Source organism: Panthera uncia, chromosome D2, assembly GCF_023721935.1.
Source record: "Panthera uncia isolate 11264 chromosome D2, Puncia_PCG_1.0, whole genome shotgun sequence".
Classification (NCBI taxonomy): Eukaryota; Metazoa; Chordata; class Mammalia; order Carnivora; family Felidae; genus Panthera; species Panthera uncia.
The window spans coordinates 53,324,932-53,338,718 of record NC_064818.1 but is presented as its reverse complement, the minus strand read 5'-3'; the positions used below and the strand labels follow the sequence as shown (position 1 = coordinate 53,338,718).

The 13,787-nt window shown below is 37.1% G+C and overlaps 1 protein-coding gene across 12 annotated transcripts in view; it reads right to left on the bottom strand.

The window, feature by feature from the left end:
* The window catches only part of CC2D2B (coiled-coil and C2 domain containing 2B), a 94,956-nt gene that overhangs the window by 26,441 nt on the left and 54,728 nt on the right, over positions 1 to 13,787 (bottom strand). For all 12 annotated transcript variants that reach the window (XM_049645423.1, XM_049645421.1, XM_049645429.1 and 9 more), the window contains 6 exons: positions 10,162 to 10,254; positions 9,885 to 9,976; positions 8,182 to 8,352; positions 6,853 to 6,949; positions 5,911 to 6,020; positions 699 to 792 (listed from right to left, as the gene is read on the bottom strand). In XM_049645423.1, the coding sequence (XP_049501380.1) occupies positions 699 to 792; positions 5,911 to 6,020; positions 6,853 to 6,949; positions 8,182 to 8,352; positions 9,885 to 9,976; positions 10,162 to 10,254 (657 nt within the window). The remainder of the gene's footprint in view (positions 1 to 698; positions 793 to 5,910; positions 6,021 to 6,852; positions 6,950 to 8,181; positions 8,353 to 9,884; positions 9,977 to 10,161; positions 10,255 to 13,787) is intronic.

Sequence of the window (13,787 nt, the reverse complement as noted above, 5' to 3'; positions counted from 1 at the left end):
TAAACCATACTTGAAGGTCTAGTTCAACTTCTCTCCCTCTGAGCCCCAGTCCCTAGATAGAATTAATTTCTCCTTCAACAGCACGGCCATAGAATTTGATGAGCATTTATAATAAAGCGTTTAATCAGAGTCCCAAGAGAGGAGGTATAATGGATATGCATCTTTATACTTCTGGTGCCAAGTTTAGTAGGAAGGAAGCTAATATTTATTTGAGAGATTACACTAAGCATTGTTAGGAGCTTTTGCGTATCTATGATGAAGACATTCAGTAATTTAAAAAATCTGATTGACTAGAACTGGGTTTTAGTCCTGTGAATAATTTGGTGTCTTTTGCCGAAGTGGTATGTTTTCTTTGATCAGGCAGTGAGAAATACAGAATGCATTTTCATTTCGTTTCAATTTTCTTGGCTCCCAGAAAGTTCACATTTAAATGTAATGTTAAATTGCAGAAACCTACTTCTCCCGAAATCTTGGTATATTTACCCTCTCCACCTCCTCTATGTGGTTTATGATCTCTGATATTTTTTAACTGACTTGTCACATGTCTGATTTTATTTCAAGTTGCCCCAAGTTCTTTTTAGAAAATGTTGGAAAAAGACATTGCATCTAAAAGCAAATTTACAAAGATGTTACTAGGGTTTATTCAGTCTGACCTTAAAATTAGTTCACCATTGATTGTTATAATTATTCTAAATTACCTGTTTTTCAATAATCATTTCATCAAAAATGTTGATATATATATTATCTTTTATTTTAGATAAGCTTGAGAAGCTATAATCATGTCCTGGTGAGCTGTAAATAAAAAAAAACATATATAAATTGCTTAACTTGTTTTATAAGAGCATTATTCATAAAGAACCATGTAATTACCTGTGTTCTTTTCTTTTACAAAGTGTAGGCTAAGAAAAAGCTATGTGTTTTGCAGATGACTGTTATCTTCCTTTAATCCAGTATGTGCTTTGTAATTTATCCTGTACCTCTCTTGAGGTAATTTGCATTAAAAGTGTTTCAATGTCAAGCAGGAAGACTTTTACTACAGCAATCCATTGCAAACAAATTATCCAAAGTATGGTGCATTAAGATTGTCCAAATATCTTAAATTCTGCTGTCTTCTGCTAGTTCCCACATACAGTTAAACTGCTCTTTTGCTGTCAGCTAAAAAATACGACTGCTTAACCATAAAGCTTTTTTTCTTTCCTGCATTTATTTTCTCCAACTAGAAACTGGGACAGAGGAATGCATTTGCAAGCTGTCTGTTGATGGTTTACTTGACTAGATACATTTCTGGAGGTAGCGAAAGGAGAGTGTGGTATACCACAAGCAATGAACTTTCTTCACTCTTAGCTCCAGCTTGTGCATGCAATCTTGACCATGATCAAACTTCTAACAGCTCAGAGAAGTTAAATAACTTGCTTGAGAAAATACCACTAGCAAATGACAGAGCTCCTACCTGAACTCATTTCACTATACCAACTGCCACCGATAATATTATTGAAGCTTGTTGCTAAGGAAGCAACTATTTCAAAGGATCTCTGAAAGTTTCTGTACCTTTCTGAGACCTACAGTCAGTGACAATTGAAAAATGTAAGTTGAAATTACAGAACAGTTTGAAGTTTCCTTATATTTTTAAGTGATAAGCGGACTTCCCTACCCTACTCCTCCAGAGTTCCTTTTCATGTTGCAAAGGCTTAAGACAGGACAGAGGAGGCCATGAATACTTACAGAACTACACTAGTAGGAGAAATGATAACTGTCATCCTCAAACATTTTTGAGTGTGTCAACTTAGCATGTTCCTTCAATCACTCAAGTCCGGCATTGTCCTGCATTTTGTATTCTACTCAAAACTTACTCAAATTTCACAATTTCTCCTCCATAGTAGAGCTCACAAGGCTAATAACTATCTACTATTTATTTATTATTACTATCTATCCCATTTGCATGTGGTCTTTATTCACTAAAATGTCCTGTGGAGAAGGGAACAGAACTCTGGTATGTCATGGAACGAAAAGTGGGTAACTGAATGGTTGTGCCTTAGCTGAACCCTCTGATCTACTTGGTTGTTCTCTAAATGTGTTCCTGGCTTATCTCGCTGCTGTAACTGCAAATACTCTACAGCCTTCTTCTCTTCAGTTCACTTGTAAGTTTATTTATCTTACAATTTTGTGTTCTCCTAAATCCTTTTATTTAATACAGTGACACCATCAAAGAACCATGCCAATAGTCAGGAACCACATGATCCGTAGAACTTGAGGGAGATTGGCAGGAGAAGGGGGAAAGGGCACCAGGACAAGAGAAAGGAGTTTGATAATGGATGTAGTTGCCAGTTCTCTATATTACTTTCACCCCAGTGAGAGCTAAAGATACATAGGAAGTGACAACTGAAAATTGCTTATTGAGTTTAGAGAACAATTTTAAATTCTATGTTTCAAATTTGTCTTGATCAATGTACCTTATTTCCAATAACAAAACCTATTTACATAGATGTAGCATCAAACATAAATCTTGAGAAAGACGAACAAACCTGAAGGTATCCAACATCCTGATTTCAAAATACATTACAAACTACAGTAATCAAAATATTATGGTACTGGCATTGAGACAGACATACAGACCAATGGTACAGAATGGAGAGCCCAGATATAAATCCTCGCATCTATATTGGGTCAACCGATCTTTGACAAGGATGTCAAGAATAAACAATGTGGAAAGAATAGTCTCTTCAACAAATGGTATCAATAAAACTATCAACATGCAAAAATAGTCAAATTGGACCCTTGTTTTACACCACACACAAAAATCAATTCAAAATGGATTAAAGACTTAAAATTAAAGACTTAAAACTGTAAAGCTCCTAGAAGAAAACACAAGAGAAAAGCTTCATGGCATATGTTGTGGCAATGATTTCATTTCATAGATACGACGCCAAAGCACGGGCAATAAAAACAAAAATAATCAAGTGGAAATATATCAAAATGTAAATCTTCATCACAGCAAAGGAAACAATCATCGAAGTGAAAAGGCAATGTATGGCATGAGAGAAAATATTTATAAACCTTATGTATTATAAAGGGTTAATCTCCAAAACATATGAGGGACTCATACAACTCAATAATAAATTAATAATCCAATTTTAAAATATGCTGAAATTTGAGTAGACATTTTCCAAAGAAGATCTACAATGACCAACAAGTATATGAAAAAGTGTTCAGGGCGCCTGGCTGGCTTGGTCACTAGAGCATGCACTCTTTGCCTCAGGTTATAAATTCAAGCCCCAAGCTGGGTGTAGAGGTTACTTAAAAAATAAAATAAAATAAAATCTTTAAAAAAAAAGCTCAATAATTGTTAACCAATAATAAAATCCTCACTAATAATCAGGGAAATGCAAATCAAAACAGCAATGAGATACCACCTCACACCTGGACAAATTTTTTGGCTTTGTTTTTAACAAAAAAGGAAAGATGACAAGTGTTAGTAAAGATGTGGAAAGCTGGAATCCTTGCACGCTGCCAGTAGGAACGCAAAACAATGCAGCTGCTACGGAAAACAGTATGGAGGTTCTTCAAAAAAATTAAAAACAGATTTGCCATCTGATCTAGCAATCCCATTTCTGGGCATCTATCCAAAAGAACTGAATCAGGATCTCAAAGAGATGTCAGCACTCTTATGTTTATTGTAGCGCAGACAATAGTCAAGATACGAAAATATCCTAAATGTCTGTTGACAGATCAATGGATAAAGCTAATGTGCTACACACACAATGAAATAAATACTATTCACCCTTAAAAAATAAGGAAATTCTGCAATATGCGACAACATGGATGAACCTTGAGGACCTTATGCTTACTAAAATAAACCAATAAACCAGTCACCAAAAGACAAGTACTGAATAATTCCACTTATATGAGACATCTAAAACAGTCAACTTCAAAAAATCAAAGAGTGGAATGTTAGTTGCCAGGGCCTGGGAGAGGCAAATGGGGAGTTACTAATCAAAAGGCATCAAGTTTCAGTTAAGCAAGACGAGTAAGTTCTAAAGATCTGCTGTGCAACATTGTACCTACAGCCAACAGTAATATACTGCACACTTTAAAGGTTAACGGGGTAGGATTCATGTGAAGTGTTATTTCTACATTAAAAAAAAAATTAGTAGACCTTGAGTAAAGCAAATTACCTTCTGTAGTGCTGACTCACGTGATTGTGGGGTATGCAAGTCCAAAATCTGCAGGGTAGACCAGCAGGCTGGAGGCCCAGGGAAGAGTTGCAGTTTGAGTCTCCCTAGGGGGAGGTAAATCTTTTTCCTGTTAAGCCTTCAACTGATTGGATAAGGCCTACCCATAGGTTAATGCAATGACATTCTGGAAAAGGGAAAAAGCTATGGAGGCAGTAAAAATGTCAGTGGTTGCTAGAGGTCCCAGGGGAAGGATGAAGGGATGAATAGATGAAACAGAGAATATTTTTAGGGCAGTAACACCATGCTGTATGATATTATAGTGGTGGGTTCATGTCCTTATACATTTGCCAAAACCCATAAAATGCACAACATGAGAGTGAACTCTCAAGTAATGGTTGATAATGATGTGTCAACATTGGTTCATGGATTGTAACAAACATACCACACTGATGCTGAGGGAAGCTGAATGTGTGTGTATTGTGGGAAGGGTGTATATGAGAACTCTCTGCACTTTCTACTCAAGTTTACTGTGAGCCTAAAACTGCTCTAAAAAGTAGTCTATTGATTTTTTTTTAAATGGGGAAAAAACTCAATCTCATTAGAGAACAGGGAATGTAATTTAAACCACGATGATAATATCATTTTAGATCTATCATATTGGAAAACATAATTTTAAAAGTACAAAATATTATTGAAGATACGACACACAATAGAACTTTTGTATATTGCTATTGGGAGTGTATATTGGTACAGTCACTAGAAAACAGTTTGGTATTATCTAGTAAAGCTGAAGCTGAATTCAACTATAACCTAGCAATTCTACTCCTGGACATATATCCTAGAGCAGAGGTTCTCAAAGTATCTCCTCACTAAGTAGCATCAGTAACACCTGGGAACTTGTTGGAATCATCAAGACCTACCCCAGACCTACTGAATTAGAAACTATGAAGGTGGGGCCCAGCAATGGTTTAAGAAGCCATACAGGTGATTCTAAGGCACAAAAACGTTTGAGCACTACTGTCTTAAAAAGAAACTCTTGCACGTGTGCTCCAGAAGACACGTACAAGAATGTTCAGAGCAACATTACTTGCAATAGAAAAAGCCTAAAACAAGAAAAATGTGTATCACCAGGAAAAAGTAGAAAAAATTATGGCATTTTAGTCCAGTAGGATACTATCTAGAAATGAAAATAAAAGAAGGAAGGAAAGAAAAGAGGAAGAGGGGAGAAGAAGTAGCAAAGAAAGAAAGAAAATAGAAGGGAGGAAGGAGGAGAGAGGAAAGCTAGGAGTATGAACACAGATGAATCTCTCAAAATAACTGAGAGCAAATAAACAAGATTGCAAAAGACGATTCAATTTATATAAACATCCACAAGTAAATAATACATAGTTAGGGATAAATATTAATGATATAAAATCATAAAGAGAGGGAATGTTAACACAGATTAGTGGTTGTTACCTCCAGGGGGAAGGAGAGGGAATACGATGAGGTCCTGGCCTTCAAAGGTAATGGTCATATTCTATTTAAGCTGGATGGCCAATACATGGGTATTCATACTATCATTTTTCCTCAGAACTTACATTTGCATATATATTCATGCCTCTCTAAGAAATATTTCATAATTTAAAAGCTTAAAAAAGAAATCATATCTCAATCATTATTTTTGATAAAAGGTGTAAGAAAACAATTTTGTTATTGCTCGTTTTTAGAAGCTGAAGAGAAATAGATTCCAACCTACATAAAGTCTACTTTAATTTCTTCGTTCCAGCATGGATGAGATCCACTTGCAGTACTGGTTCGGTATACAGTGTGTTGAAAGGAAACTTCCACAAAAGGGTATATAGTACCCTGAAACACATAATAAACACTAACTAGATTTTTGAAATATTTTATAAAGCTGGTAAAAGGGAGAAGGCTAGGACATTACTTGGTTACTGACTGACAACTGGATGGCTTACTTTTTCCAGGTTTTCAAACAGCCAGTAGTGGTTCATTCATTTAATAAATATTTATTGGTTCTATTCAATATCAGGTACTTTTCTAGGATCAAAAGGTAAATGGAACTTACCTTCAAGGATTGTATAGCCTGTCAGGGGAAGTTACACAGGTAAACAAATAAAATTGCAATGAAATGTGAAAAATAAAAGAAATATATTCAAGGTAGAATAGTTACTCAGGAAGGCCAATGATTAATTTTCTGGGGTAAGGAAAAGGAGAACTTCACAGAGAAAACATGTTTGAGCTCTGAAATGTTAAGTAGGAAGTTTCATGTGGCCAATAACATGGAGCTGTGTGGAGGCCATTCCAGGTAAAGGAAAGGGCAAGAGACCTTCTAGAAGCAGAAATATATGATATGATATGATATGATATGATATGATATGATATGATACTGTCGTGGGGTGGAGAGTGATGTGGCTGATTTGTAGGTAAGGGCCAGATCATCACAGATTTTTGTAGGTATTCTAAAGGAGCTTGTACCTTATTCTGTAGGCCCTGAGAGCAGGGGAGCATGGAATGAATTGGTTAGGATTACATTTTATAAAGAGCACCTTCATTGCGTTATAGAAAGTCAACTGGAAGCTCAAGACGCTAGAGATGGAGAGGCCAGATAGCAGCCAGTCACAATTCAGGGCAAACATAATCAAAATTGGACTTTATAGAAGTGTTATTAAATACTTACCTCATTTAAGATCTCATCTGAAGATACTGATTTGACTGTTTCCTTATGTCTGAGGTGAGATACGGATGATATCAAATAAGTGGGCAGATCCAAGGCTCTTCAGGAAAAACGAGTTAGAGGTAAACACTTTAAGTAATTTTAACATTAGTGTTGGTGGGAATCAGTAGCGTTTTGCCTATGTTCATGGAGATAAAGAATTCAGTTACCCTGGATCTGAAAATTTGCTTTGTATCTTCTTATCATAGGTGGTTAGAGCTAAACATTTGATAATCACTATTCTGGAAGACTGGCTCCTAAGTGCGGAACTATGTATTGGATCCAGTTTGTGATAAGTTTTCACTGGACTTTGCAAAGGAGAAAAATAAGGCAAGCGATACATGGAGATTATATCCTTCCTGTTTTAGGTATTATAATATTCTGTCTTTTACAAATTGATGATTACAGAAAATGGTGGTGATTTTATGATGTCCTTATTTCATAAAAGGTAGCCCTTGAAATGTGCATTTGTTTTGAGAACATCAGTTCTATTAGATAAATAAGGATGTAGTTTATAAAACATAGGAAAAACTTTTGAGAGGTTTTATAAATTAGGTTTTATAGATAATCTATAGATTAGTACCCAGTAAGCAAAATATTTTCTCACATGTAGAAATCATGGGGTGTGGTTAACATAAGACAAAAAGAGCACATAGGTGTTAAACATAGGAAGGGATACTTAATATTCCTGAGATACCTGGGTTCTAAATATCCGTAACATACGATTCGTACATGAGACTAAATATATAAGACACTCAATATTCAGGATACACTAAATATACATGAGCATTTAATATTCATGATGCCTTAATTTGGCCACTAAATGGCAATGTCTATTCTGGCCCCACATATCCTTGGCTCAAGAAACATAAATAAAACACAGAGAGTGCCTGCAGAAGAGTTGGGTAAGATCTGATTTTTGCAGAGGTCAACCAAAATGACAAGTCCCAGACAGAGCCCACTTTCAATACTAAGAGGGGCCAGTGGCAGAGAACAGTGCACTTGGCAAGAGCAGCATCACAAGTTTCCACAACAGGGAATAGGGACAAAGGTATTTATTTGATATGTCACCCCAAAATACACATGCTGAAGTTACTTTGTGCATCTCAAACTTCTGAAAACTCTTAAGACATGGCAATGACAGTATGACTATCCAAATGAAGACTTCAGCTTTCATTCCATTTCTGTATATGGAGCATTAAAAAAGTGCAGAGTTTTACACGTAGGACAGTTTGGAAATTATATTTAAGACAGAGCTTTTGCAACTGTAAAAACTGGTGCACACTGTCTTACCTATTAACTGTTGTGTTTCTGGTAGGAATATTGTAAGCCCGCAGTATTCTAACAAGAATCTTAATATCTCCATCACAGATAGTCTGTGCGGCCACCTTTCTCCTTTCTTTCCTCTGAGGCTTTAACTTTCTTTGTCGTTCAACAAGCTTACAAACTGCATATGTCAACTGGCTAAAGAGTAAAAAAGTGATCATCCGCATATACACAAGATTACTTTGTTTTAAAAGACATCAATTTTTAAAGTTACCTATTGTAAATAAGGCCATTATTCTGAACCTATATGTTCTCCACTGTGGAGCGGATACAGAGTTGTCTTAAACCGAAGGAAAGAAGCTTTTTTGGAGCATAGAAGAGATGCTATGCTCACTGTCATGTTATGAGAAAATGTGATTGCTCCATGCCCTTTGGGTACATGGTCCAAGAAAAGACAAGGAGAGGTAATTCCACGAAACATGATGTTCTTTCAGAATATTATTCATTTTTCAGGAATTGCTCTCTTGAAAGTGGTTAGACACTAAACTTTTCTGCATGGCTTTGAGACAGGAGTTAGTTACACAGGCTGCCAACACAAATCCATGGAATTATAGCTTTATGGCCACACGCATTCCCCCCCTCCCCAAAAAAATGAAAATAAAATACAATAGATTTCTGCATCCAAACCAATTTAAAACCTTATTAGTAGCATTAGGAATCTGCATGTGGCCCCAGGGAGGGTTCCCAGAAACATGGCATGCATAGTCCAGGTCCCACCGCTAAGTTTCAGAGACAGAATGATATAAGAATTGAGTTCAGCCAAAGGCTCCCCCAACTGCTGTCTGTGGATCACAGCACCCATGTATGGTTGAGGATTCAGTTTTGAAAGGGGGAGATTGTAGGCTTAATGTGTGGTGCTGCCAGCAGTGACTTTTCCAGTAGCGGTTCCAGGACAGGAAAATCTTAGGACAAAACTAATTTGGGACAAAGGTATTTCTTTTCTTTTTCTTTCTCGCCTAAAAACGATCAATAAGGAGAGGGTTAAAAACTGAAATACTACCGGGGCACCTGGGTGGCTCAGTCAGCTAAAGCGTCCAATTACGGCTTAGGTCATGGTCTCATGGCTGTTGGGTTCAAGCCCCACAACAGGCTCTGTGCTGACACCTCAGAGCCTAGAGCCCCCTTCAGATTCTGTGTGTGTGTGTGTCTCTCTGCCCCTCCCCGGCTTGTGCTTTCTCTCAAAAAATAAACATTAAAAAAATTAAAATGCTATGCAATTGAAAATACATATCATATAGATATGTCCAAAGTGCAATTTTAAATAACCAAAAAAAAAAAAAACCTAATAAAAAAATAACAAAATGGGGCGCCTGGGTGGCTCAGCTGGCTAAGCATCCAACTTTGGCTTAGGTCATGATCTCATGATTCGTGGGTTAGAGCTCCACATCAGGCTCTGTGCTGATAGCTCAGAGCCTGGAGCCTGTTTTGGATTCTGTGTCCCCCTCTCTCTCTGCTCCTCCCCCGGCTCACACTCTGTCTCTCTCTCTCTCAAAAATAAATAAACATTAAAAAAATTAATAATATATTTTAAGTCACTATATTTCACTTTAAGCTTTGTAAATGCATCCTTTGCATGTAACTTAATATTAGAACAGAGAACATAGAGAAATTTGAAGGCATTATCTTACACCTTTATATTTCATATTTAAATAATAATTTTTACTATGTACCTTGCAGATACAATTTCTTCATAATCAGCCACAACATCCGATAAGTTAACTTTGCTAACTTTGACAATTCTTTTCATTATCAACTTTTTCATCTACAAAAAAATAAATTTTATTTAAAGAAATAACAGTTTCTATTTGAAGATTAAGTATTTACAATGGTAATGGTGCCACTATTTTTCACTCCTAATTTCTGCAAGCAATGAATGGAAAAGGAGATTAGGAGGATTTCACAAAAGTGAATGCAAACATATTAATGATACTATTTTGCCATTGTTACCTTTTTCAGAAAATTGGCAGAATTAATCCGTTGTGCAGTAATAGAATTGACATCTGAAATGGGAATATCCTTCTCTATCTGAGTTTCATATTCCTAAACAGAGAATTAAGTTAGTTTCACCTCTTCAATGTCACGGAGTTCAGCTATGATACACTGCAATAAAATATTAAATGTTCACTTTGGTTCATGGATAGGAGACGCTGGAAATCACTAAGCATTAGCTAAGAAGAGCTTTTGATTCTTTTGTTTGCTTCTAGGATAAAGTCCATTCATCTTTTAAAATAGAGTAATGTTGAGGAAAAAATTACGATTGAGAAATTATGAAAAAATGTGAAGATGATTGAGAAATGTTCTTTATGCATATATTTACCTGGCAATCACTGAAAATAAAACATATAGGAAATAGTATAGTATCAATAACTTTAATTTTTAATTTATAACCTTATTTTATTTTATTTTTTATTTTTTTTTATTTTTTTTATTTTTTTTATTTTTTTTATTTTTTAATATATGAAATTTACTGTCAAATTGGTTTCCATACAACACCCAGTGCTCATCCCAAAAGGTGCCCTCCTCAATACCCATCACCCACCCTGCCCTCCCTCCCACCCTGCCCTCCCTCCCACCCCCCATCAACCCTCAGTTTGTTCTCAGTTTTTAACCTTATTTTAAAAAAAAATTTTAAAGTAAACCCTACACCCAATGTGGGGCTCGAACTCACAACCCCAAGATCAAGAGTTGCATGTTCCACTGACTAAGCCAGCCAGGTGCCCCTTAACTTCTAGCTTTAAAAAGTTAATGATAGGAAGATGACAGCGTAGGAGGACGCTGAGGTCAACGCGTCCTGCGGATCACTTAGATTCCACCCACACCTGCCTAAATAACCCAGAAAATCGCCAGAAGACTAGCAGAACGGATTCTCCAGAGGCAAGTGTAGACAAGAGGCCCACAGAAGAGAGGCGCCTCCCGAAGCGGATCTCCAAGGGAAAAGCCAGCTGAGCCTGCCCCTCCTGCCCCCGTGCACCTTGTGGATCCACCCCAGCTAATACGCCAGATCCCCAGCACCACAAACCTGGCAGTGTGCAAGTAGCCCAGATGGGCCACGCCACCCCACAGTGAATCCCACCCTTAGGAGAGGGGAAGAGAAGGCACACACCAGTCTGACTATGGCCCCAGCGGTGGGCTGGGGGCAGACATCAGGTCTGACTGCGCCCACCAATGCAAGTTATTCAAGACAGCACAGGGGAAGTGGCCCCGCAGTCCCGCACCACTCCAGGGACTATCCAAAATGACGAAACGGAAGAATTCCCCTCAAAAAAACATCCCGGAAATAACGACAGCTAATGAACTGATCAAAAACTATTTAAACAATATAACAGAAAGTGAATTTAGAGTAATAGTCATAAAATTAATCGCTGGGCTTGAAAACAGTATAAAGGACAAGAGAATCTATTGCTACAGAGATCAAGGGAGTAAGGAACAGCCAGGAGGAGCTAAAAAATGCTATTAATGATCTGCAAAATAAAATGGAGACAACCATGGCTCGGATTGAACAGGCAGAGGAGAGAATAGGTGAACTAGAAGATAAAATTATGGAAAAAGAAGAAGCTGAGAAAAAGAGAGATAAAAAAATCCAGGAGTATGAGGGGAAAATTAGAGAACTAAGTGATGCACTAAAGAGAAATAATCTACGCATAATTGGTATTCCAGAGGAGGAAGAGAGAGGGAAAGGTGCTGAAGATGTACTTGTAGCAATAATAGCTGAGAACTTCCCTGATCTGGGGAAGGAAAAAGGCATTGAAATCCAAGAGGCACAGAGAACTCCCTTCAGATGTAACTTGAATCGATCTTCTGCACGACATATTACAGTGAAACTGGCAAAATACAAGGATAAAGAGAAAATTCTGAAAGCAGCTAGGGATAAACGTGCTCTAACATATAAAGGGAGACCTATAAGACTCGTGACCGATCTCTCCACTGAAACTTGGCAGGCCAGAAAGGAATGGCAGGAGATCTTCAATGTGATGAACAGAAAAAAATATGCAGCCGAGAATCCTTTATCCAGCAAGTCTGTCATTTAGAATAGAAGGACAGATAAAGGTCTTCCCAAACAAACAAAAACAGAAGGAATTCATCACCACTAAACCAGCCCTACAAGAGATCCTAAGGGGGATCCTGTGAGACAAAGTACCAGAGACATTGCTACAAGCATGAAACCTACGGACATCACAATGACTCTAAACCCGTATCTTTCTATAATAACACTGAATGTAAATGGACTAAATGTGCCAACCAAAAGACACAGGGTATCAGAATGGATAAAAAAACAAGACCCATCTATTTGCTGTCTACAAAAGACTCATTTTAGACCTGAGGACACCTTCAGATTGAGAGTGAGGGGATGGAGAACTATTTATCATGCCACTGGAAGTCAAAAGAAAGCTGGAGTAGCCATACTTATATCAGACAAACTAGACTTTAAATTAAAGGCTGTAACAAGAGATGAAGAAGGGCATTATATAATAATCACAGGGTCTATCCATCAGGAAGAGCTAACAATTATGTCTATGCGCCGAATACAGGAGCCCCCAAATAGATAAAACAATTACTCACAAACATAAGCAACCTTATTGATAAGAATGTGGTAATCGCAGGTGACTTTAACACTCCACTTACAGAAATGGATAGATCATCTAGACACACGGTCAATAAAGAAACAAGGGCCCTGAATGATACATTGGATCAGATGGACTTGACAGATATATTTAGAACTCTATATCCCAAAGCAACAGAATATACTTTCTTCTCGAGTGCACATGGAACATTCTCCAAGATAGATCAAATACTGGGTCACAAAACAGCCCTTCATAAGTATACAAGAATTGAAATCATACCATGCATACTTTCAGACCACAATGCTATGAAGCTTGAAATCAACCACGGGAAAAAGTCTGGAAAACCTCCAAAAGCATGGAGGTTAAAGAACACCCTACTAAAGAATGAGTGGGTCAACCAGGCAATTAGAGAAGAAATTAAAAAATATATGGAAACAAACGAAAATGAAAATACAACAATCCAAACGCTTTGGGACGCAGCAAAGGCAGTCCTGAGAGGAAAATACATTGCAATCCAGGCCTATCTCAAGAAACAAGAAAAATCCTAAATACAAAATCTAACAGCACACCTAAAGGAAATAGAAGCAGAACAGCGAAGACAGCCTAAACCCAGCAGAAGAAGAGAAATAATAAAGATCAGAGCAGAAACAAACAATATAGAATCTTAAAAAACTGTAGAGCAGATCAACGAAACCAAGAGTTGGTTTTTTGAAAAAATAAACAAAATTGATAAACCTCTAGCCAGGCTTCTCAAAAAGAAAAGGAAGATGACCCAAACAGATAAAATCATGAATGAAAATGGAATTATTACAATCAATCCCTCAGAGATACAAGCAATTATCAGGGAATACTATGAAAAATTATATGCCAACAAACTGGACAACCTGGAAGAAATGAACAAATTCCTAAACACCCACACGCTTCCAAAACTCAATCAGGAGGAAATAGAAAGCTTGAACAGACCCATAACCAGCGAAGAAATTGAATCAGTCATCAAAAATCTCCCAACAA